The 27,258-nt window shown below is 38.7% G+C and overlaps 1 protein-coding gene across 1 annotated transcript in view; it reads right to left on the bottom strand.

Moving 5' to 3' along the window:
• Positions 1 to 886: 886 nt before the first annotated feature.
• Positions 887 to 27,258, bottom strand: part of FGF9 (fibroblast growth factor 9) — a 40,626-nt gene continuing 14,254 nt past the window's right edge. Inside the window, exon 3 of the mRNA XM_045844955.1 lies at positions 887 to 4,067. Within this exon, the coding sequence (XP_045700911.1) occupies positions 3,822 to 4,067 (246 nt within the window). The 3' untranslated portion in view covers positions 887 to 3,821. The remainder of the gene's footprint in view (positions 4,068 to 27,258) is intronic.

Below are 27,258 nucleotides of genomic sequence, written 5' to 3'. Positions count from 1 at the left end.
AATTTATGTGTAATCTAAAAAAAATAATCAAATAAATGAATAAACAAAACAGAAACAGACTCATAGAGAACAAGCTGATAGTTGCCAAAGGGGCAAGGATGAAGAGATGGGAATTAAAATAATAATTAAATTAAATTAAATTAAATTAGGCAACATATGTCCTAAATTGTCTAGGGGTGTTTTGGGCTCAAGAAATACACTTTTTAAAATTCCATGAGAATGCCAAGATAATATGTTCCCAGAAACTTTACCAGAACTCAAAATAAATGAAGTGACAAAACAATTTAAATAAATGTGCAATGTCTATGGACACACATGGGTGTTATATAACATTTATGACACACATGCCCTCAAGAGGGGCTTGGTGGCCAACACGTCATCTGAATGCATCTGATGTACTCTCCGCCCCACCAATGCATTGCTCTTTTGTGCAAGTGACTGAAATAGTGAATCTAAATTTAGCACATTTCAAGGTCAAATCATTCATCAAGCAGAATTTGACCTCAAACAGTATGACTTTGTCCATTCACCCATCTACATAAATGTGCACACACACACTGTTTTCCTTGCTACAACTCCATAAATGCCCATCCCAGAAGGTTACCTGCTTCTCTGTCTCAGGCTCACAGAAAGAAAAGGCATCTGATTGTGTTTGTTCCTCCCCCTTGATCCTCTACCTCCCACCCCCCTCAATATACACACAACAGTTGTAAGAACAAGAGCATGTTTTTAAAATTCCGTAACTTCATGTAGGCACATAACTTGAAGCTCCAAAATGGACCAAAAAAAAAAGTTTTCAAAAGTCTGTAATTATATTTTTACACAAATTACATAATCTTGTATGTATTTACATACAATTACAGATTATCAAGGAAATCACGCAAGGTTGTAGTGTTTGTGAGATGAAACAGAATGAAAACACCATAAACTGAATCCATTCATTTATCTACACAACAGGACCTGGTGTGAACAGGTTCCCCAACCTGGCACATCCTTCGACATTGCCTGGAATATTCACAAGACAGTTGGGAGTGTGGGTCAGTCAAGCCTGTTAAGTCTTTAACCAAGGTGCATATGTAAGCACCAATAACATAGTTGTTACATTGTCTTTGCATCTGCTTATGAAAACTGGGGCCACCCATTCCACAGTAGCTCAGGGCTGATGTCCAAAGGGCTCTGGGTCTCTTAGGACAAAATCAGATGCAAAACCATGAGCTGGGAATAACTCGCTCTGCTGCTGCCCAACAGGACAATACCCACGAAAACCCTGAGCCACCTATTCTCCCAGAACACTTATTTATATAAATTTCATAAGTCAATATTTATTTATTTACAGACCATTACAGTTTATTGTATCCATTGCCAAAAGTATATAACATTTTTATTCAAAAAAAAAAAAAACAGGTACCAAAACAAAAATAACTCCAAATGTAGACATTAAGTAGCATTTTCTAGGAATGCATGGAGCTCTTAGTCTTTTTCACAAATTTTTTTCTTTCTTTTGGGCTAATTAGCACCTCATGCTACTTTAAGATTACTTTTGGTTATCATCTAAAATCAATTTTTTCACTGCTAAATATTGTACCCATGACATCCTAGAAACTTAATTCTTCCCTGTGACTAGATGTTTAATGTTTTTCAGTTAAAAAATATTAAATGCCTTTTGGAAAAACTAAAGCCTGAATATGTGCACATTTTAGCAGCAGCAAAGGGTTCAGTAATAAATAAGACTACTACGTTTTGGGATTAAATGCAGTTTCTCTTTAGAAAGTTTTTACAAAACAAGAAAATAAACAAAGAGCACATTCTGGCCTTTATCATAAATCAACTATCTTACATCGCTTCAGTCCTTTCCCCCCAAATATTTCTTAATTCCAGAGGTTAGACTTCACATTTCCTTAATGCCCATCAACAGGAGGGCTTTGTGGGCTCCAGCTTGGACCTCAGAAGGGCCACATGTGCTCACGTCAGTAAGTTACAGATTTCTACTTTGAAACAGCTTTAACTCACCAGTGACATTTATTTTCCATAGAGAATGTGCATCAGCGCAAAACAAAGTTGGAATATTACATTTTAAAATTAGCTACATAAATCCCAACACATATTTTTAACTGTCACTTTCAATTTCCCAACATAACTGACTAGACACTGTTCCCTGTGGATGAGAATTTGTTAAAAATTCCTTTTTTGTAAATATTGCTTTAAGAATTTGGCTCTTTTCTCCTTAGATATAGTAAGGAATAGTTCCCCTTGCCCAAAGGCAAGTTCCAAAATTATTGCTACTAAAGAAATATGTATTCTTATGCTTTTCAGCATAAAATCTTATAAAAGCCTTGTAAAAGATATTCTATACAGTAACCTCCCCTCTAAAAAAACTGAGTGCTTATGAAGACCTTTTTAAAAACACAACACAGTCAACAAGTATAATACTTTCCCCATGTTGTCATTATTAATGAAGACCTATTAGTTTCATTTGCAAGTTTTACTTGAAGGGTCTGTTACCATGTATTATGACAGTTCACACCAAAAGCAATTTTCTATAAAAGATGTTACAATGACCCCTCCGGTGCTTTTATAATTTCATATTTGATAACCAAATTTACAAATAAAAAATTTACAAGAATGATCCTACTAATCCAGTTCAGGTGTCCCTTTAAAAAAAACAGTGCTATGTAAGCTTTTTTTTTTTTCCTTTTTGAGAATTCTCAATCAGTACAATGTTTGATATTCATCCTGTTGTTCTGGAGACCAGCTAAAATAAAAGCATGGCTACTGATTAGCTTTGGTATATTCTGCAAGAGATTTAGACAAGTCAAATATATACTGACCCTCATATTTTCCAACTGTGACAAGAATGACATCAGTCACTTACGAAAGAGTAAATAGTACAGACACAAAATAAAAGTTTGAGACCCAGTTTATCTTTAATCCTCTGGGATAAGCTATGAAACAAGCAGTCTGAAGAGTGAATACTCAGTGTCATGAATGATGTGCATAAGTTACAATAATATGGGCACAAAAGAGATTGTCGCCTTCAGTACATTAAGGGTCATCAGAATTTCTCATATCCATGCAAAGTTATAGTCACTTGCATGAATTCACCACAGGTTTATAGCGGACTTTCCCATTTAATGCTTACACAGCCTAAAGCTTCCAAAATGCCTATCTGGCCTGTACATATTTCATTAAAAATAAACTCTATATAATAAATAAATATATAAAATAAATAAAATGTTGCCTTTGGAATTTCTATAAATAAATTTAATTTTTTTTTTTACTAAGAGGTCTTTGCTTTAAATTCACTGGGATGGTACCAGTGAGAATTAACTGAAAACGTCTCTTAAGTAAGACTGCACCCTCCATGCCTGTGAAAATGCAGTGTGTCCTTGTGCAGGCCACAAGCAGATCCTGATGAGTCCAAGTGCGGTAGCTGTGCTGATACTGGCTGAAGGACAGCTGATCGGACATGTGAAAGTCTGCCTATTCCCCAGCATGCATCAGGCCATCATCCTCTACTTTGCTCCTGTCTTTGCATTCCCTGCTGCTTATCTACTCCCAAACTCACATCCTCCCCCCATCCCATCTTCTCTCCTCTTCTCCCAATAAAACAGGTGGGCACAGGCAGGCCTCCCAGAGGACAGGCCCCTAAGTGCAAGACAAAATCAGCATGTCCCCATCCAAGCCTCCATCCTACGTTATGCATGCGACAAAGTTTGGCAACAGTGGAGCAGATGTGATGACAGCTAATCAATAAGAACCCACTGCACAGAACCTTTATAGTGGTTACTTTTTTAAGGGCTCAAGTGAAGATATGGTCTTTGTCAACTTTGGCTGAGAATATCCTTATATAGCTCAGGTACTTTGTCGGGGTCCACTGGTCTTGGTAAAAAATGTGTGAATTTCTGGTGGCGTTTAGTCCTCGTTCCTTCTCTTGGGGTCCCGTCTTTATTTAAAGCAACATAGTATCGTCTTCCAGTGTCCACATGTTTATAGAGATTTGAAGAGTACGTGTTATACCAGTTTTCTTCAAACTGTTCTCTAAATACACATTCTTGGGTTAGTTTTTCCTGTTTAAAAAAAAGAAGTAAATAAGTGTTTTTGTAAAATTAGATACTTTCTGTATTTAAAACAATATTCAATTGCTATACTATAACTCTGGCAAGAAAATGATAATTTTAACCCACTATAACCATTTTAACACATTGCAAAACTGCTTAACTGTATAAATCTAAAGCAATCTTTTTTTTTTCAGAATAACTAAAGCACAGACAATTCCAAGGGTGTTCTAGTTAGACTTTTCCACCCACCAATTATGAGAATGAGTCAGACAGGCAAAGGACAACTAACAAGATGAGTTTTTCCTCATTTTTTTCTTTTTTTTTAAATTATTGTTCAAGTATGGTTGTCTCCATTTTATTCCCATCACTCCCCCTTACCCCAGCCATACCCACTTCCCACCCTTGATCCTACCCCCTCTTTGGTTTTGTCCACGTGCCCTTTATACATGTTACTGAAAACACTTCCCCCTTTACCTGCCCCATTATCCCCTCCCACCTCCCCTCTGGTTACTGTCATATTGTTCTTAATTTCAGTGTCTCTGGCTATATTTTGCTTGCTTGTTTGTTCTATTGATTAGGTTCCACTTATAGGTAAGATCATATAGTATTTGTCTTTCACCATCTGGCTTATTTCACTTAGCATAATGGTTTTCATTTTTATTATGGCAATTAGGGTGATGACCATCCCAGCAGAAGCCAAAGGCTCAGGTAACTACTTCATCTTTTCTATATTTTACATAAAGTTTTTGCTACATAGACCAACACCAGCCACATCACCAGTGCTGCCAGATGGCTTCGGACCTTTGAACAGGGGTGTTTGCTTGTCCCTCTATAAGCATGGTTTTCAAACTTCAGTGTACTTAAAAATCACTTCAGATGCTTTTTAAAATATGTATTTCCAATCCCCAATCCTTTACAATTCTGATCCAGAAAGTCTGTAAATACATATTTCTAACAGGCCCTAAAATGAATTCTGATGAAGATATTTTAAGGTATAATGCTAATGTCATGACTGAAGTAAAAACAAATATTCCAACCCTCCTACTTTCCTGAATTTCAATGGAAGAAGAACCCCCAATTTAAAAAGCCACATTCTCAGGCACACAGCTAACAAGAGAAAAGTTGTACTAATTCTCACTTTCTTAAAGCAAAAAGTTCCTATATTTTCATAAATGTGGTATATTTCTCCCTACATCCCACAATCTGGGGCTCCTGTACCTGCCTATTATGGGCAGGAATTGGGACCAGAAATGACATGCACATGACATCTCAGAATCACAAATGTCGCTCTGAGTATAAGCTAGAGCTGTTCACCTGGAGAAAGGAGGGCACAGACTGAAGGACTTCTATGCTCTTCTCACCCCTCAACTGAAACCTATAACAGCAATCCTTTCCTAGATGGCACTTTGAAAAAATACATACAAAAATAGCTTTTTAAAATCTTCCCCTTGCTTTTGTCCACCTGGCACCTTATATATTAAGAAAACAAATACACATCCCCAAACAGTTATAACAGCAGAACAAATCAAGGCATTTGACATGCTTCCAAATCTATCATTCAGACCCAGAGGACAGAGAGCAAACTATACATCCCAAAAATACAGACGTCCTTGCACATGCACACACCTGAGAATATAACTCAGGACACTGAGTTCATAGCTCTCAGCTGTGCAGAATCCATCCTCTTCAACTGCTGAGGAGTAAGTCAGAACAAGTCAGGAGAGAGAAAGAGAGAAGAAAGGAAAAGAGTCTGATGTAGTCCAGACTCCCCAGCAAAATCAGTAGTCCAACAAAGACCACCTTCTCACCTTCACTTCTTTAATTAACTGAGGCTTAAAACCCACTAAAAAGAGCACAAGGACCTGCAATCCTCACAGTTGTTCCTTCACATCAGGAAACACTGAGTAGGTCTATAATAAAGTATCTCATTGGACAGTTTTTGCTAAGTGGTGGAAACAGCAGAAAACAAAAATTAATAACAACACTTCTGGTAAGGACAGAAATAATGGGAAAACTAAACTGTTTATGTCAGGTGTATGTGGACAATGAGAGGCAGGGAGTGAAAAGTAATCCATACCCCTCTCCACAAAACCACTCCCATTTGGACATTCCAGGAGAAGTTCTGCCCTGCAGGGAAGGGCCCTTGCCTCCTCTCCATGTAAACTACAGGCACATTCATCTGAGAAGACACACCCCTGTATCCTCTGTGCTGGGAGATGAGGCTCAATCTCTATTAAAACAGGTGAAATAAAAATTATGTGTTAAACACCCCACTGTCAACAATGGATAGATCTTCCAAATGAAGAATCAAGGATATTACGGTACTGAACAATGTAAATCACATGGACTTAATTGATATACACAAATCTTTCACCACAAAGAAGCAAAATACAAATTCTTTTCAAATGCACATGGAACATTTCAAAGATGGACCCCATGATAAGACACAAAACAAGCCTCAGCAAATTCAAGAAAATTAAAATCATATCAAGCATTTTCTCAGACCACATGGCCTGAAACTAGAAACCAACCTCCAGAAAAAACTCAAAAACACTCAAATGCATGGAGACTGAATAACATGTTATTAAACAATGAATAGGTTAACAATGAGATCAAACAAGATGTCAAAAACTTTCTGGAAACAAATGAAAATGTACACATAACAGTACAAAACCTATGGAACACAGCAAAGGCAGTCATGAGAGGGAACTTCATAGCCATACACGCCTACCAAAAAAAGATAGAAACATTTTAAATAAACAACCTAACCCTAAATATACAAGAACTGGAGGAACAACAACAAACAAGCCCAGAGCCAGTAGAAGGAAGGAAATAACCAAGATTAGAGAAGAATTAAATGACAAAGAGACTAAAAGAACATTCATACCATCAATAAATCCAGGAATGGTCTTTGAAAAGATAATCAACAAGCCTTTAACCAGACTCATCAAGAAAAAAAGACAGAGGACCCAAATAAACACGATCCAATGCCAAACAGGAGAAATTATAACTGATAACACAGAAATACAGAGAACTATAAGTAATTACTATGAACAGCTATATGCCAAGAAATTTGAAAACCTGGGTGAAATGGACAAATTTCTACAAAAATAGAATCTTCCAAAACTGAGTCAAGAAGAAACAGAAAGTCTGAACAGACCAATGAGAGCTGGTGAAATTGAAGCAGTAATCAAAAAACTCTTGATATACAAAAGCCCTGCACCAGATGGTTTCACAGGAAAATTTTACAAAACATTCAAAGAAAAGCTAACCCCTATTCTTCACAGACTATTCCAAAAAATCCAAAAAGAGAGAAGACTTCCAAACACTTTTTATTAGGCCACCATCATCCTAATCCCAAAATCAGATAAAGACACAACAAGGAAAGAAAAGTACAGGCCAATATCACTGATGAGCATTAATGCTAAAATCCTCAACAAAATATTGGCAAACTGCATCCAACGATACATTAAAAAGATCATACATCATGATCAAGGGGGATTCAACCCAAGGATTCAAGGATGGTAAAATACAAATCAATGCAAATAACACATTACATAAACAAAAGGAAAGACAAAAATCACATGATCATATCAAAAGATGCGAAAAAGCATTTGATAAGGTACAGCATCCATTTATAATAAAAACACTCAGCAAAGTGGGTGTAGAGGGAGCATTACTCAACACAATAAAGGCCACATACAATAAATCTCAAACCAACATCATGCTCAATGGGCAAAAACTAAAAGCTTTCCCACTAAGGTCAGGAGCAACAAGGATGTCCACTTTCACCACTTCTGTTCAACATGGTACTAGAAGTTCTAGCCACAGCAGTCCAACAATAAAAAGAAATTAGAGGCATCCATAATTGGAATGAAAGATATACACCTGTCATTGTTTGCAGATGATTTGATAGTGTATATAGAAAACTCTATATACTCTACCAAAAAACTACTTGACCTAATATATGGATTTGGGGTTTGTCGATGTGGAAAGTCAATATTCAGAAATCAAATGCATGTTTGTACATCAATGAAATATCAGAAACAGAAACTAGAAAAAAAAATCCCATTTCCTATAGCAACAAAAAATAATTAAGTACATAGAAATAAACTTAGCCAAGGAGATAAAGACCTGTACTCAGAAAACAATACAATGCTATAAGGAAGACACAAAAAAATAAAAGCATATACTGTGTTCACAGAATGGAAGAATTAATCACCAAAATGCCCATACTACCTAAGGCAATTTATAGATTCAAAATAATTCCAATTAAAATACCAATGACATATTTCACAGATTCAGAACAAACATTTCAAAAATGTGCATGAAACTATAAACAACCCTAACTAGCCTCAGTGATTTTGAGAATGAAAAACAAAGTAAGAGAGGTCACAATACCTGACATCAAACTATATTACAAGGTCACTATAATCAAAACAGTGTGGTGCTGGCATAAGAACATACACATAGACCAATGGAACAAAACAGAGAGTCCAGAAATAAACCCAAGTCTCTATGGTCAATTAATATTCGACAAAGGGAGAAGAGGCATTAAATGGAGTAAAAATAGCCTCTTCAAAAAAGGGTGTTGGGAGAGCTGGACAGCTATATGCAAAAAAATGAAACTTGATCACCAACTTATACCATACACAAAGATAAATTCAAGGTAGATAAAAGATTTAAATATAAGTTGTGACACCATAAAAGTCCCAGAGGAAAGCATAGGCAGGAAAATCTCAGATATTCCTTGCAGCAATATTTTCACTGATATGTCCCCTAGAGCAAGGGACATAAAGGAAAGAATAAACAAATGGGACTTCATCAAAATAAACAGCTTCTGCAAGGCTAAAGAAAACAACATTAAAATGAAAAGAGAACCAACTGTATGAGAAAACATTTGCCAATGATACCTCAGACAAGGGCTTGATCTCCAAAATATATAAAGAACTCACATGACTCCACTCTAGGAAGACAAACAATCCAATTAAAAAATGAGCAAATAGTGTCCCAGGTTCGATTCCTAGCCAGGGTACATGCCTGGGTTGCAGGCCATAACCCCCAGCAACCGCACATTGATGTTTCTCTCTCTCTCTCTCTATCTCCCTCTCTTCCCTCTCTAAAAATAAATACATAAAATCTTTAAAAATTTTTTTTAAAAAGTATACACTTTAAAAAAAAATGAGCAAAGGACTTCAACAGACAATTCTCCTAGTGGACATACAGAAGGCTCAGAGACATATGAAAACATGCTCAGCATCACTAGCCATCACAGAGATGCAAATTAAAACCACAATGAGATACCACTTCACACCAGTCAGAATGGCCATCAGAAACAAAGCAACAAACAAGTGCTGGAGAAGTTGTGAAGAAAAGGGAACCCTAGTGCACTGTTGGTGGGATTGCAGACTAGAGCAACCACTGTGGAAAACAGTATGGAATTTTCTCAGAAAACTAAAAATGAAAATGACTTTTGACCCAGCAATTCCACTACTGAGATTATACCCTAAGAGCCTTGAAACACCAATCCAAAAGAACCTATGCACCCCAATGTTCATGGCAGCACAATTTATAATAGCCAAGTGCTGGAAGCAACCTAAGTGCCCATTAGTAAATGAATGGATCAAAAAACTATGGTATATTTACACAATGGAATACTATGCAGCAGAAAGAAAGAAGGAGCTCCTACCCTTTGCAACAGCATGGATAGAACTGGAGAGCATTATCCTAAGTGAAAGAAGCTAAGCAGTGAAAAACAAATGCCATATGATCTCATCTATAAGTGGAACCTAACCAACAAAACAAACAAGCAAGCAAAATAGAACCAGAGACATGGAACTAAAGTACAAACTGACAGTAACCAGAGGGGTCAGGGGAGGTGGTTAATGAGAGAAAGAAGGGGATGGATAGTCCAGGAACAGGTATAAAGCACACACGGACAAAGCTAAAGGGGGTAGGTTTGAGGGTGGGAGGCAGGGATGGGTGGGGCAGTAGGGGTGTGGTGGGGGAAAAATGGGGACAACTGTAGTTGAACAACGGTAAGAAAATAAACAAACAAACACCCTTTTGCAGGAGGAATGGGAACAGATCACAAGAAAACACATTATGAATAAAATTTTACAGTGGCAGGGATATCGCAGTCTAACCATGAAACATATTTATTTTCTGTATTTAAGAAAATATTCTCATTTTATATGTTTTGTGTTTTGTTTTTGCGGGTTTTTTTTAGTTAAAAAAAAAGCTAAGAAATTGAATAGGCCTTTTTGCTGCTCAGTAAACACTGCAGTATTACCCTAGCAGGCTATTTTAGAATCTTTTATATACACATAATATAACTTTCTCAGCAACTCAGAAAATATTCCATTTAAAACAGAATAATCTAAGGCTGGCATTTGCTGTGATAACTAAGAGTTCAGTCCCATGTCTCATACATGGGAGGGTTGTAACTTCCCTTAACAAGTTAAATAAGATTGTTCAGACATTACCTAGCAAAACCACTGGTACCTTTAAACTCATGTAATTATTGCAATTGGTAAAATGTCATTCAGATAAGCTTATATACCTTAAAAATGTTAATGATTATTAAAAAATAAAGACCCTGTTACTCTTCTGTACCGTGTATGTGATTTAAAATAATTTCTTCCTCTGATTAAGGATTATGTTAATGTGTGATTTTTGTTTTACACAGATCAATAAAGTGGCAAAATTTACAGAATTAATCTCTTTATGCTCACACTTCAGTACTTAGTGATAACATATTTAATTGAGGAGAATATATTTATGTTATGCATTTGTACTCTAAAGTGATTTTTCTAAGCTAAAAAGAAGTAAATGACTGCAAATTGGGGCAGCAAAAAATAAATTAACTTGTATTTTTATAAATATATGTAAAGGAGAAAAAAGTTTCTGCCTTCAAATAAACTATATATTTTAGAATTATAGAAGTCAGATGTTTGAAAACTCACCACATGTTTCCAATGCAGACAGTTTATAGAGTATTCCACTATAAAGTGATCAATTCTTGTTTTATTGTATTTCCATGTTTTAATTTTTTTCAGATTATTTAACTACAGCTGTTTATGGCATACCTATCTTTGAACTGATGGATTGTATTGCTAGACTTGGGTAAAGAATGTGGATTTAATTCAAAAGTCCACTAAAGCCCATACTTTGGAACAAAATCTGGTGAATGTTAGCAACTATGGAAACCTCTTTTCATTTTATATCACCAAACTTGGAGCACTGAGGAAAAACTGAAATGAAAACTTCAAAATTTTTAACAATCCTATTAAAAGCAAAGTATGAAATAATAATGTGAAAATTACAGTATACCCCAGAGATTGTTTACAGATATTATAAGACATAAACACATACAGAAAATAATTTAAAATATTACACAATTGAAAAATGTGTAATCCACACAGGCTTTACTATGCCCAATTCATATCTATAGCCATTTAAAAACTGAAGTCAGAATTTTTCAAAATTTCAGACTTATTCATTCCCCTTGAAAATGAATAAAATTTATTATGTTGCTATTTAAAAGTGTGGTTTCCATGTTTATATATACATGTAAATATAGATGGTATAGCATTAACCACACTTATCCAACTCAAGCAGTTGCTTCAACTATTTGCACAAATCTGAGGTCAATGATGTACAGAAACTAACAGGACTGTAGAGTTACCAAACACTTTATAAGTTAATGACTTGATGCAATAACTAGCTCCCATACCTGTCACTTATTAGTCATGATATTCAAACCTCCCTGGACCACAATTTCCTGTACCTGTGTAGTCTTCCTCATTGATAATCTAGCAATAATGTCTTAATGGGAGTTGTTGCAGGGATCACGGTGGTTAAACATAATGACTAAAGGGCCATTAATAAGAAGCCAGGTCTTTTGACTCTTCTCTCCTGGGAGAAGTCCCCAAGCAGACAGAAAGCAACACAGAGAGAATAGGCACACAGCACTATTGCTTGTTTTATTAGAAGCTCCAATTCAGATCTAACCCCCTTCTGCACTAAATACAGCTCACCTTAAGCCTCACTTTTCAAAATCACTTTAAAATCTCCACTATTCCAGATGGGCCTGCTTTCAGATTCATGATCCTGGCCATCAGGATTGCCACCAGAATGTGGGAATAATTGAGTAAGTTATGTCTGGTCAATGTAAACAACAAGAAACAAGTAAGCAGAAAATTTTTCATTTTATCTCATCAACATATACTATTGACTCCACCCTCTCCTATCAAACCAAACCAAACAACAACAACAATAAAAAACAAACAGAAAATACCTTCCCTCCAGAAGCTGCTGACTTAGGTATTTAGGGACTAAAGATTAGGGCACAGTCTGAATCCAAGGGCACCCATAAACATCTCTGATGCTGTGAGCTCACCAGACTTGAAGCACCATCAAAATGACACCAAGGACAGACCTGCCACAGGACAGGCTAGACAACTTAGGAGACTTCCTAAGGGGCCATCTACAGATATAAACATTTGTTTAACAAGTCATATTAGCTCATAAACTTCCTATGTATTTTCAGATATGCTGTCCCATTGGTAAAAGAAAACCATGCTGAGGGTATAATAGAATTCAAATCTGAGAAGTTTGATATTTGCTTTAAGAAATATTTTTGCTTGTATCAATGTACAGACAATGCACATTTAATTCTTTCACAAAGAACACTACAGGAAAAAATATAAAATTTGCTTTGGAGTCTTAGAGCACCAAATTAAAAAGAAATGATATGTAACATTTCTTACCATAGCCAATTACCTGACAAGGGTAGTATGTCATCCATTGACCACTTAAAATGCACATCAAAGATATGCAAAAGCTGAGAAAATTTCAAACTAAATATTTCATTACATAAAAACTGATAGTAAAATGCCTTTGAAGAATCAGATTGACAGACAATGGAGGAAACATGGAAAGCTAGGAGGCTGAGAAGTGAAATTAAGAAAATAAGGAATCAAAAAAGAATCCTATACAGACAGTTGAATCCAACTAATTTGTCTCCGTGATAATTATCAGATATATTATAGTGGGTGGAATCAAAAAATAAAACTGCACCAAAGATTTTCTATGATAGACAAAGAAGGTTAAATTCAGAACTCAATTTGTAGAAATACAATGAAAGAAACTGATGAAAGATTAACAATATAATGACAATATAAGCCCCAACCAGAATTTCCTTACATAAAGGAGTGCCACCCTTCCACAAACATATACACACACAACCTGGTCACTGGGGTGGGCTGATTAACAATTCCCTTCTCTGGAAAATGAGGGTCTTGGACCAACAAATGTCTATGGTCTCTTTTAGTCTAAGATTCTAGTGATTTGGTTTTAGAAAATGGAAAAAAGGGCCATCCATAACTCTAGGACACATTGAACAGGAAATGGAAAAAGAAACTGCAGTGGAATTGGTAAACAGGGAAAATGCCCAAATAAAATGTGCTATATCAATCACCCACTGGCGAGGCAGCCAATTGAAAATGCAGCCAAAGGAATGAGGTTGCTATTTCAGGGAACAAGAGGACAAGGAAGAAGATACCACTTTGGCACAAGGTACCCCTTCTCTTTCCTCCCTGGGAGACCACTAGGGCTGTCCCCTCCTGGGATGTGTCTTGTCTACCACTTCTTTGCATTAGGGACATGCCATTGTCCTCTTCCAACATGGCCCATTAATGAATGAGTACCTAACAACAAACCCTACCTCATGCTACCCTACAAGGACTTACTTGAAAGGAACACAAAATCCTGTAAGAAAACAAAAAGTTAGCAATGTCACAGAGCTATCAAACTGGAAGGAAATCTGGAAATCTACACAAGGCATATAAAATGCAACTCCAAAGACACCAAAACTCTTAAATTTTTTAAGCACCCTCACCAATTCTCAAGGCCTCTCTGCACCTCCATCTCCCCAACACCCACAGAGAAATCCTAATAAAATCACAGATGAAGTTTGTCTCTAACATCCTCCCTACTCTGTGGATCCCCAACTCCTAATTCCAACTGTATTTCTGTCAGCTCAGAATTGTCTGGAACCAAACACTTCCTCCCAACCCCCAATGTGTGATATATAAATGACCTGGTCTCTTAGAAAGTGATAAGGGCCATCCTTACTTTCTTCTATGTAGCACCTAATGACTGGATCTAATATTCTCAGGGCCCCTCTCTCTGCTAGAGTATAATAGCCCACTTCCAACATTAATCAGGGCTAACAGCATTGACTAGTAATTCCCTCCTCCAAGGCACAAAACTCATATGATGACATAGGCCTTTTTAAAAATGGCCTTAACCTTGAAAAACCAATGCTGATGGTGGACATTTCAGGTACTGGGGCAGTCTAGTGAGTTCACTAACATTTTAATATTAATAGTAATAATCAATAATCATGATGATCATAATCAACAGCAGCAGCATCACAAAGTAAATTAAATCCCCAAAAATATATTTCTTTAACTTAATAAAATAATATTGGGCTGCATATGAGAATAAAGTATACAAAATTAATCCTGGCAAGACATGGAGACAATCTAAGTGTCCATGAATAGATGACTGAATAAAGAAGATGTGGTACATATACACAATGGAATATTACTCAGCCATAAGAAAGGATGTAATCCTTTGAAAACCATATTGCCATTTGTGACAATATGGATGGATCTTGAGAATATCACACTAAGTGAATAAGTCAGACTGAAAAGGGCAAGAACCATATGATTTCACTCATATGTAGGATATTAAATAGAAAGCAACAAATAAACAAACAAACAAACTCACAGGCACAAACATTGGCATGGTAGTTACCAGAGGGAAAGAGAGTTGGGGTAGATAATAAAGGGCAAAGGAGTCAAATATATGGTGACAGGAGACTAGATTTGGGACAGTGTCACACAATGCAATATACAGAAGATGTACTATAGAATTATACACCTGAACTTATACAATGTTATTAACCAATGTCACCCCAATAAATGTAATCTAAAATAAATAAATGAAATGAATATTTATAAATAAGGTTGTATAGTTACACTTTGAAATATAATTTGAGGGATGCCATATGTTGACCTGAAGAAAAATTTTTCTTTTTGTAGACTATGTCATAAAGCTTTATCTCAGAATTGAAACTGGCAAGAAACATAATTTCTGTGCCTCTCCCACCCAGAAAGGAGTCTCAAAGGGTGCACAGGACAGCTTTCCTATCACTGCCATGGTCACCCAGGAGGAACACCCAGGGAAAAGCCAGTACTGAGCAGGTACTGAAGAGCAACAGTGAGCCACGCTAGTCACTTTATAGATACCATAGTCTCTATCCTCACAGCAATGCTGCAATGTGGCTTCATCAGCCCTGCCTCATCATCATAGCTTAGCAAATTTGAGTAGGCTGCCTGAGTTTGCACAACTAGTGGGTGACAGGGCTAGGATTTTGAGCCTTGTGTTCCTACCACTCAAACTTTAACTCTATGTTCAACCGCTACTGAATGCAAATATGGGCTTGACTACTGCATCAAAACAGAGCAAACTGAAAATCAACTTGAAGGATAGAGAGGAAAAAAACAATGCAAATCAGGAGAAAATGATCTGAAACACAGCAATTCATATGGGAAATGGATGGAGGGAGGAAAGAAAGGAGAGGGAAGGGGAAGGAAGAAAAGCAAAGGGAAGGAAAGGACAGGGCCAAGAGAATAGAAAGAAACCTAGAACTGAAAGTGAACAGTAATTATGTGATAATGTAGAGTGCAATGTGGCAGCTCAAAAGGCAAAAATCTCTCCATGCAACAACAAAGCAAACACAGGGTCCCCCATAGGCACAAAGGTGTCTTTGGCATGACCTTGGCAAGTCTGTTCTTGGAATACTGCATTGAGCTTTGAGCACTTCATCACAAAGGAAAGGCAAATCACATTGGAGATTTCAATGAAGAATTACAACAGCACAAAAAAGAGATTAAGAAAGGAGGGGATCAACTTATGTCAGGATTTGAAGCATTTATAGAGAGAGCGAAGGAAGACAGCTCTGTGCCTGTCTCTCCCACTTAATGCTGTAACCCGTAGTCCTTGGGGGAGCCCTCAACAGCAGGCATGTCATGAATACAAATGGTTTTTCTCAGCACCTATGAGCTTGCTGCTGAGGACACAGACTGACTGACACAAGATGATGTCTTTGCACAAATACAAGTTGGTCCCTGACATTGTGGGATGTAGGGATGAGGTGGCCAGGCCACTGCAGAAGCTGCCCCCAGAGCAGTTACTCCCACTTGGCTCCAGTGAGGCTCAAGGGTACCTCCCAGGCCAGGACACAGCAATTTAGCAGCATCATTCCTGATGGCAAGTGATAATGACAAGGGAGGATCTTCCGACTGTCAGCAGGGTAGCCTCCAGCAGCAGCTTGGAAATATAGAAGGAGAGACAGGACCATGGTAGGAGGGTGAACGTAAAGAAAACAGATTCAGGAGACATCTAGCAGCTTATGTTTCCAAACCTTGCAGCAAAGCTGCCTTCTCTCCTGAGAATACCTATTTTTCTACATCTCCTCTGTGAATAATCCTGATATTTTCTTCCACCCCTAAAACTAAGCTCCCTCCTCCAAGCTCTCCAAGTCCCTTTCTGTATATAATAATCCTGTTATAATATTTATCATACCAAATTATAATACTTGGTTTGCATATATGACTCCTCAAAAAAGTTGCAAGTTCTTCTTGAATCAGTTCTAGGATTGAGGCAGAATTTGCACTTGTAGGCATGGTCAATTCCCATTATCATGGTAGTTTCATTCAACAGAGAACCCACGAACACTGAATTAGAGAATACCAAACCACTGCTCCTGAGGAAAACACAGTGTTAGGTTCCTGCCAGCCTCTCACCATAACATTTTTGTCTAATAATCAATATATAACTCTGGTTTACATGTGTTTCTGTCTAAGTTAATGTTGTTGATTCATTAACAATAAAGTCACAGCCAATAGCACTGCAATGTACCTGAACAAAGCTAGTCTAACACATGTATTTGCTCCATAAGACACATCACAGCCTCCTTGCTCTCAGGAACACCACACATCCCTCTCAGCACAATGCTTGGGGGCATCTTAAACCACAAAACCACCAACAAAAACACAAAAATATAAAAAATGTGGTGCTAACTAGATCCTGAAAAGGACACCTGCCTACCTGTTGAGAGCTGGAACAATAAGGCAAGAAGTCGCCTTGATGGACCTCAGCTAGGAGAGTACCCACCAGGCAACTCATTTTTTGCTTCTCTGCTCATGTTTGAAAAAGACCACAAAAGTGCCACAAGGAGTAATTTTAGGGTTACCAGCAAATTTTAGCAAGTAAAGAAACTGGCAAATATACAATCTACAAATAATGAGGATCATCTCTATGTCCAGCACCTACTATGTGGCATGTGTTCATAAGAGGTGATATCAACAATGCTTGTGAACTTTGTGAAAGAAAGTAAACATGAGCATGCAAGTGAGTGAATGGAAGAGTGAGTGGATGAGTGTGCAAGTGAGTGAATGGAAGAGTGAGTATGAGGGTGAATGGAATATTGACTGAATGTGTGGGTGAGTGAATGGAAAACTAGTGGATGAGTGAATAGGTATGTGAGGGAATGAAGAGAATGTGTAACTGAGTGTGCAAGTGAATGAAGGAGTGAGTGAATGGACTAGTGACTGAAATAGAACAAAGTGAAGAAGGAATGTGTGAGTGAGCAAGCACATGGGTGTGTGAATCAAAGCATGAATGAGTGAAAGAGTGACTACTGAGTACATCCTCATTCTGGATCAGGCTCCTAACAGCGTTAATAGGAGGAATTGGGGAGAGGGTCCCCTTAAGTGGTACAGGAAGCTTTACAATTAAAGGTCCACAAAACAGACCATGGTAAGGAGCAGAGCAGGCTCTGTGGGACCTACAGTGTATTCTAAGAAAAGGGGCATCTGCAGAGGTAAAGTGAAGGACAAAAGAGGGAAAGTGGTTCCAGGAACTCAGGAGTGCAAAAGAATGGAAGGAGCAGAAGCAGGGAGCACTAGGAGGCAGGGAGCCCTTGCAGTCAAACTTACAAATTCACTAGATGTCGTGAGTGTAGCGAGGCTCAGGACAGGAAAACAGGGGTCTGCACAGACAGTAAACTTGATCAAGAAAAATAATGCCTCACAGGCATGCTGCTCTTTCCAAATGTATATATGATCTGCTCTGTAACCAATTCACTTAAAAATGTTAATAAATTCACAGGAGTTTTTGCCATAAGATATTTTTTCAATCAAAAGACACAAGTACAATTGCTATCATGTGGGACTCCCTGACACTTTTTATCAAAAAGGAAGCCTTATATGCAAAATGATCAGGAACTACTCTGGTCTCTACATCCCCTCGTGTAGTCTCAAATACCTATTCATAAAGTACATGCTTGTAAGCCACAGTCTGCCTGTTCTTTTTTTTTTTTTTTTTACAGAAAATGAGAAATAGGTAATCTGGAATCCCAATGACAATATAGTCACACATTCAATATTTATTAAGTGCCAACAGCATGCAAGACATGGCTTAGGAACTGGCAGTTCCATGTGGAACAAAAGTGACCTCAACCTTACCTTCACAGAACCCACACTTTCTGAAATGGAATTCCGTTAGAACTAGGTGCCCACTGAGATTCCACTGCAAGAACAGCTTTCCTAAGTGCCTAACTCAGAGCTTCCCAAAACCCCCTTCTCAGCTCTCCTCATCAGACCTCTCTGGCAGGGAGACTTTCAGCAGGCAGCGGGGTACAGCAAGGAAAATGACAACACCAAGGGCAGGAAGAAAGAAGAAGAGTTGGGATCATGTATAAGAACTGTGCCCATCAGGAAGAACATTCTGCTCTAGGATTCCTGAGCCTGAAGAAAGACCATCACTGAGGATGTTATGGGGTGCCCAGAACATCCTCCTACCACCAAGGGGATGACAGCCATCTACAGAGCTGTTAGTTATTAAAACTCAATCCTTTGCAGAGCCTTAAGATCTACAGATCTGGGTCCTATGATACACTGACCATACAACAAGGTCCACACCCATGTGTTCAATGAACCATAAAAAGAAATCACAATGTTTCATTCATTTCAATCCAATAAGCATTTATTGAGCACCTAGCATGTACAAGGGCCATGGCTATGTTAGCAGCATTAGGGAATTACAGAAATACAACTAATTACACTGTACATAGTACTGTTATATGAGTGACCATGAAAATATAGGCAGTGCTACAGGGGCCCAAAGGAAAACACCAGAACTGCTAAATAGAATTACAGGGGTTCAAGTTAGGAACCCAGTATGGTGAAGGTTTTGCAGAAGAAGCAATATTTTCATTGAATCTTAAAAAAAGAATGCTGCTTTATCAGGTAGAGAAGAGAAAGGCACACTAGAGAAAAGGGCTAACTTGATCATATGTACAAATTAGACAGAATAGCAAGTACACAACTCAAATTCTACAGGGAAAGAGGGCAAGGGATGGAACTGGCACAGTGTCTGCGACATTATTGATGGTATCACCAAAGAATGAGGGCACTGTTGTCAAGATAGAGGCATAGGTAGACAGGCTTCGCTTCCTTGTGCAACCACAAAAAGAATTACAACTAAATCTCAAAACAAGTAACAGTCAGAACTACCAGAAAATTGAACTATATGGAAGTTGTACAACCAAGGATTTAAAGAAGCCACATTCATCCACACAGGTAGGAGGGGTAGAAATAGGAAGCCAGGGTGGAAAGATGAGGAGACACAGTGTGGCACAGAGAGGCAGTGGTGACAGCAGAACTGGCAGGGGCAGTCCCACATTCATGTGTGGTGGATAAAAATTGGGAGGGATACCTTGGGAGCAAGTGATCCCAGCCCCAGGCCAGACCACACAGCCCCATGGGATGATAAATCCCCATGATTTCTGGCTATAAAAATGAGTAGGGGTTGGAGCAGAAGATGAAACTATCAGATTTTCAGTAAATTTCCCTTAAAGGGCCCACACGGTCTTAAAACGCACACAAACCCACCCACTCTGGGATTCAATACTAGGGCAACAGCTGACAGGGTGCCGGTCACATACAGGGAGTGGGTGAAGTGACTGGAAATAGGGCACATGCCTGGCAAACCCCCAGAAGCCAGGCAGCAGCACAGTCCCTTCTCTGAGCTGTCTCCCCACACACAGTGGTGAAACAGGTCGCCCCACCCTCGAACTTACCTAAGGCTCCACCCTACACAATTTACAGGTGCCTTTTACAGGGAGTCAAAGCAGCTCTACCTAATACATAGGAACAAATACAGGGAGGCTGCCAAATTGACAAGACAAAGAAATATGGCCCAAAAGAAAGAAAAGAAAAAACAAATCCAAACAAAGAACTAAACAACCGAGATAGCCTACCTATCAGATACAGAGTTCAAAACACTGGTGATCAGGATGCTCTGGCAACTCAATAAGCGTGGCAAAAACATAAAGGAAGAAATGAAGGCTACACTAAGTGAAATAAAGAAAAGTCCAAAGGGAAACAACAGTAAAGGGAGGGAAGCCAAAATTCAAATCAACGATTTGGAGCATAAGGAAGAAATAAACATTCAGCCAGAACAGAAAGAAGAAACAAGGATTCAAAAACATGACGAGATCCTTAGGAACCTTTGGGACATCTCCAAATGTGCCAACACCAAATCATAGGACTCCCAGAAGGAGAAGAAAACGAGCAAGAAATTGAACATTTATTTGGAAAAACAGTGAAAGAAAACTTCCCTAATTTAGTGAATGAAATAGACATACAAGTCCAGGAAACACAGAGAGTCCCAAACAAATAAGACCCAAAAAGGACCACACCAAGACACATCATAATTAAAATGCCAAAGGTTAAAGATAAAGACAGAATCTTAAAAGCAGCAAGAGAAAACCAGAGAGTTACCTACAAAGGAGTTCCCCTAAGACTATCAGCAGATTTCTCAAAAGAAACTTTCCAGGCAAGAAGTATTCCAGATGGTGAAAAGCAAGGACCTACAACCTAGATTACACTATCCAACAAAGCTATCATTTACAATGGAGGGGCTGATAAAGTGCATCCCAGACAAAGTAAAGCTAAAGGAGTTTATCATCACCAAGCCATTATTACATGAAACATTAAAAGGACTTATTTTTTTAAAAAAGAAGATCAAAACTATAAACATTAAAAAAGCAAAAATTATAACTATCCACAACTGAATCTAAAAACAAAGTAAACAACCAAAACAGGGCATTTGGAGAGTTATCAGCTGGGAGGGGAAGGGGGAGAATGGGAATAAAAGTGCAAGGATAAAAAGCATAATTGGTAGGTATAAAATAGTCAGGGGGTTGTTAAGAATAGTGTAAGAAATAGAGAAGCCAAAGAACTTACATGTACAACCCGTGGACATGAACTAAAGGGGAGCACTGCTGTAGAGAAGGGAGCTACCAGGTGGAAGAGGGCAAGGGGGAAAAATTGAGACAACTATAATAGCATAATCAATAAAATATACTTAAAATAGAAATTAAAAAAAAGAAGGTGGGCACTGGACTTCAAAGGCAAGCATGAAAAGGGGTCTGAGCTGAGGACACTCATCTGTGGGTTGTGGAGGTAATTCTCCCTTGGTGTGGAGAATGAATTGGAGATGGGAAAGGCAGCACACACCAAACCACTTAAGATATTTTTACAGAAAAGAAACACAGCATGGATATGCCTTCCTTTTCACACTTTCCTCCAAGCAGCATCCAAACCAGGGCACACTTGTGAGAAGGTATGCATTTCTCAAGTACAGAAGGGAGACAAGCATTTTTTGCCTTTTCTTGGGTTGTCTCCTTTGCTGTGATAGGACTGTCAGCTAGCCCTGTGGCTGTGTGGCCACATTGATGTCAGGCAGTGGAGGTGAGAAGTCAACTACTAGCCCCAACCTCTGTGGGCTCCAAAAACTCTAAACAAAGCTTATGAGAATCACAGAAAACCTGTCATAATGGGATTCTCCAACTTTCTGGCCCTGGCCACCTTTTCAGATACTTCTGTCACTGGTATTCACTGAGGGCCTGAGCCCTTACTCTGTCCCCAGCCTGTGCTACAGATGGAGCCACACAGGCAGGAGGTCAGCAGGATAAAAGGATAGATGGGTAAGGTGGCCACTTAAAGAATCTAGAAGGAGAGACAAGGATGAGCCCAGACAACAAATGTGATGCCCCTGCGCTGAACACAAAGTTTCATTTGCTCCTTGTCAAGCAGCAAACCTCGGGAATTGTCACACAGTCATACGGTCATGTGGTCACACAGTTACAGAGCCATTTCATCTAAAAGACAGGTCATCTTTCTAAGGGGCAGGTTCTTGGAGAAGTGTGCAAGGTGGTTGGTCCCCAGAGCAGGGGACAAATAGTCCAGTCTCCATTTGTGTTGACTCAGTTATTGTATCCTTGAAAAACATTTACCTTAATATATGTTTATAAGCTAACACCTATGAACTATATATAATTTTAAAGTGATTTAATATGCATCATTGAAATCCATACTCAAAAAACATTTTTGGTGGTGGTATATAATTTCAAAAGTTTGGAGATTATTATGATGAATAGTCTCTGCCACTCAGAGGAGGTCAGATTATGTCCCACATACAAAAAGCATTTTACTGAGTTCAACTGTGCCTGACTTAAATCCATATTATATGCCTAAAGGTGAAAAAAATGGAGGTGGGGACAAAAGGAGAATTATCACTTTATATTTAAAAATTGAAAAGCCACTTTACGTCTTGTATGTTTGCAATTAAAATGTTCACAAAAATAATTTAGGAAATAACTTTATCAAAACCAAGAACTATATTTAAAAAGTTAAACTCGGGAAAAGATGGCGGCTTTGCTTGAGGGAGTGTGATTCTCTGCTTCTGTGCAGGGGAGAGAAACTCGAGGATAGGCGGAGGAACAGAGCAAGTGGCCTAGGTTACCAAAACATTTTTGAAAACAGGACATCAAAAATTATAGCAGACATTGAAAAATCAGACAGTAAGGAGACTGCTTCAGGACAACAGGGACCCAGGGATCATCAGCTCAGGGACCAGGGGGGTTGCAGCTCCCAGGCCCGTGCCCCAGGGTCTGCGTCAGGGCACCCAGGAGAGCGGAGTCACCACTCCCTCCCCAGACAATGAGGGTTGAGCAACACCAGGGGAGACCATGTGGCTTGAAGGCACAGAGAGGGGAGTTGGACTGGGAGACAATCGCGCAGGGACGCAGGGGCTACGAGCACCCACCCATAGCCCTGGGTGAAGTGAGTGCCTCCAGCCACCAAGACCAGGGGCGGCCTAGATGTGCGCCCGCACCCCCAGCCCGGTGGCTGTGTGGATGGATGGAAAACCCAGACCTCACAGCCCTGAACAAGGAAAGGGTGCAGGTGTTCTTGGGTTTCTGGAGCTTGAGGTGGTGAACTGTGGAAGCGGCACCCCCTTGGGAATACTGACTCTCCCGCTGTAAACCCGGAAGGGACGCAGCACTTAGAGGGTTCCTAGAGCCCAAAATTGAAAAATTGGTAGAAATGCGTGCCCCTTTACGATCCCCAGAGCTTGCACTGTAAATCCGAAAAAGATGCGGGTGCTTTCCGAGAACAGAGCGCCCGTGGTGAAATTTGGGGGAAGGGAGCGTCTCCTTGTGACCCCGGAGCTTGCATTGTGAACCCAGAAAGACGCAGGAGCTCTGTGGAGGCCCCAGAGCCCAGGAGACCACAGCAGTGAGCTCAGGAGAGAATGGTCGGGAGTGCCTAGGGTCCTGTAGGGGAAAGTAAGATTGGCTCTGGGGAGAGCGCCCTGCTGGCCCTGGGAACAGTACCTGAGAGACTTTCTGAGTTTTCACTGGGAAGAATGATAAGCATTTCAAACACCCCTCAGCCTGCTGAAGCCAGCAAGACCAGAAAAACTGGTCTGGCCAGTTAGAAACCAACAAGAGGTTTTTGGGGGTTTTTCTTCTTCTTCTTCCTCTTCTTCCTCTTCTTCCTCTTCTTCTTCTTCTTCTTCTTCTTCTTCTTTTTTGGCTGTTGTTGGTTGATTGATTTTATCTTGTGTTTTAAGTGACTTTTAATTTTTCAATTATTATTTTTATATCACTCAATCCCTTATGTTTCTCTTCCATTCATCCTAGTATTATTCCTTCCACTCCAAATTTATCTCTCCTGCATTCCATCTTCTGCCTTTTTTTTTTGAGCTTGCAAGTTACTGCAAATTTGTATTATCTTTTTCTCACTTTTCTGACATTTTTTATTTTAATAGTATTTTGCTATTCTTTTTCTTTCTGTATAATCTTCTTTGCTTGTCTGGTTATACTGTCATTTGATAGGTTCCCCCTGTTATCTCAGTCACAGTGTGTTGGTAATTCACTATCCTTCATTTGTGTTCCATTAGTACACCTCTCAAGATTCTTTACTACTTATTCTTATTATCTAGATCTCATAGATTCTGCCACGTGATTATTGCTTTAATATTACTGTAAATAAGACTTAGTTCATACAATTGTAAATACTACTCAACACCCCTGCCTGATCGCAGCCCATTTGGCAATTTCCTGAACTATATTATTGTGGGGGTTGCCTCCATTCTTTTACAAACTACTCCTATTTACTAACCTTTATTCCAACCCTACATCAGAACCTGACCTCCCATAGCCTCACAGCTTTCTAGATCCAACTAACAATCCTTTTGTCCCCAATAAGAGTCTTACCTTCTTTCCATCCTTTCTAAAATGTGGCTAGTGGGGTGGAGGATTACGGTTAACACTATAAGTAGCCAAAGGATATCCCATCTCTTCTCTACTGGCTACTAATGTAAATAACATAGAATACTGTCTTACTGTCTTAAACCATTTTGCCTTACTCCTCCAAATGATCACAAAAAAGAGTAGGGGGAAGTTGTGAACACCAGGGTACATGAAGGAGACTGCACCACAGAATCTCACAGGTATTCTACCACAGAAGTTCACATCATAATCACAGGGAACCAGAACAGATCAATTTAAGAAGCTGAGGCTAACAAGAAGAATCCCATGAACAATGAGAAAACAAAGAAACAATCCCCAAATGAAGGGAAAGGAGGAAGCCTCAGAAAAAATGCTAAATGAAATAGAGGCAACTCAACTATCAGATATTTAGTTCAAAACAATGATTATCAGGAAGCTCAATGAACTCACAATTAGCTACCAGAAACTAGAGGGAAGCTACAACGATCTCACTGCAAACTATATCAACATGAAAAAGGAAATAGAAACTATCAACAAAAGCCAAGAGGAAATGAAGAATGCCATTTCTGACCTAAAGAACACAGTAGAAGGAACAAAAAGCAGGATTGATGAAGCAAAACATCAGATTAGCGAGCTAGTGGATAAAGTAGAAAAGAACACCCAGAAAGAGCAAGAAAAGGAAAAGAGGCTCAGAAAGAATGAAGAGGGATTAAGACAAATGCAAAACAATATGAAATGTAATAATATCCGTATAGTAGAGATACCAGAAGGAGAAGAAGAAGAGCAAAGGATGGAAAACCTATTTGAAAAAGTAATGATGGAAAACTTCCCTAATTTGATGAGGGAAAAACATCACACAAATACAGGAAACACAGAGAGCCCCAATCAAGAGGAACCCAAAGAGGCCCACCTCAAGACACATCAAAATTAAAATGGCAAAATTTCAAGACACAGAGAGAATATTAAAGGCAGCAAAGGAAAAACAGGAAGTAACATACAAGGGAGTCCCAATAAGGCTAACAGCTGACTTCTCAATGGAAACACTCCAAGCCAGAAGAGAATGGCAAGAAGTATACTGAGTAATGAGAACCAGAGGCCTGCAAACAAGGCTACGTTACCCAGCAAGGCTCTCAATCAAGATACAAGGCCAAATAAGGAGCTTCCCAGACAAAAAAAAAAGTCTAAAAGAATACACCTCCACCAAACCAGCTCTGCAAGAGATGCTGAAAGGACTGCTTTAAGGAAGAGAAGGAAAAGAGAGAGAGGAGCACAGATACAAAAATGGCAAGGAATAAGTACCTATCAATAATAACCTTAAACGTAAATGGATTAAATGCTCCAATCAAAAAACATACAATAGCTGAATGAATAAGAAAACATGACACACACATATGCTGCCTACAAGAGACCCACCTCAGGATAAAAGACCTACACAGGTTGAAAGTGAAGGGCTGGAAACAAATCTTTGAAGCAAATGGACAGGGAAAAAAAAGCCGCGGTAGCAATACTCATATCAGACAAAACAGACTTCAAAAAAAGGTCCATAGAGACACAGAAGGTCATTTCATAATATTCAAGGGAAGAATCCACCAAGAAGACATAAATATTGTAAATATATATGCACCCAACATAGGAGCACCCAAATACAAAAAGAAAATCTTAGAGGATTTCAAGAAAGATATCGAGAGCAACACAATTATTGTGGGGGATTTTAACACCCCACTATCAAAAATTGACAGATCTTCCAAACATAATATCAACAAAGATATTGTGGCATTAAACAATACCCTAGATGAAATGGACTTTATTGATATATACAGAGCCCTCCATCCTGAAGAAGCAAAATACAAATTCTTTTCAAATGTACACGGAACATTTTCAAAGACTGACCACATGATAGGACACAAAACAAGCCTCAACAAATTCAAGAAAACTGAAATCATACCAAGCATTTTCTTGGATCACAAGGGATTGAAGCTAGAAACCAACCCCAAGGAAAAAACCTCAAAGCACTCAAAATCATGGAGATTAAATAGCATGCTATTAAACAATGAATGGGTCAAGAATGATATTAGGGAAGAAATCAAAAGGTTTCTGGAAACAAATGAAAAGGAACACACAACAACCAAAAACATATGGGACACAGCCAAGGCAGTCCTGAGAGGGAAGTTCATAGTGACACAGGCCCACCTAAAAAAGTTAGAAACATTTCAAACAAACAACCTAACCCTACATCTATAAGAACTCCAGGAACAACAACAAAGACAGCCCAGAGCAAGCAGAAGGAAGGAAATAACCAAGATCAGAGCACAATTAAATGACATAGAGACTGAAAGCACAATTCTAAGGATCAGGGAATCCAAGAGCTGGTTATTTGAAAAGATAAACAAAATCGACAAGCCTTTCAGCAGACTCATCAAGAAAAAAAGAGAGAAGACCCAAATAAACACAATCAGAAATGAAAGAGGAGAGATTACAACT

This window comes from Phyllostomus hastatus, unplaced genomic scaffold (assembly GCF_019186645.2).
Source record: "Phyllostomus hastatus isolate PE091 unplaced genomic scaffold, TTU_PhHast_1.1 phas_contig_41, whole genome shotgun sequence".
Lineage (NCBI taxonomy): Eukaryota > Metazoa > Chordata > Mammalia > Chiroptera > Phyllostomidae > Phyllostomus > Phyllostomus hastatus.
Note: the sequence above shows the minus strand (reverse complement) of the source record. Positions and strands in the feature narration are given on the sequence as shown.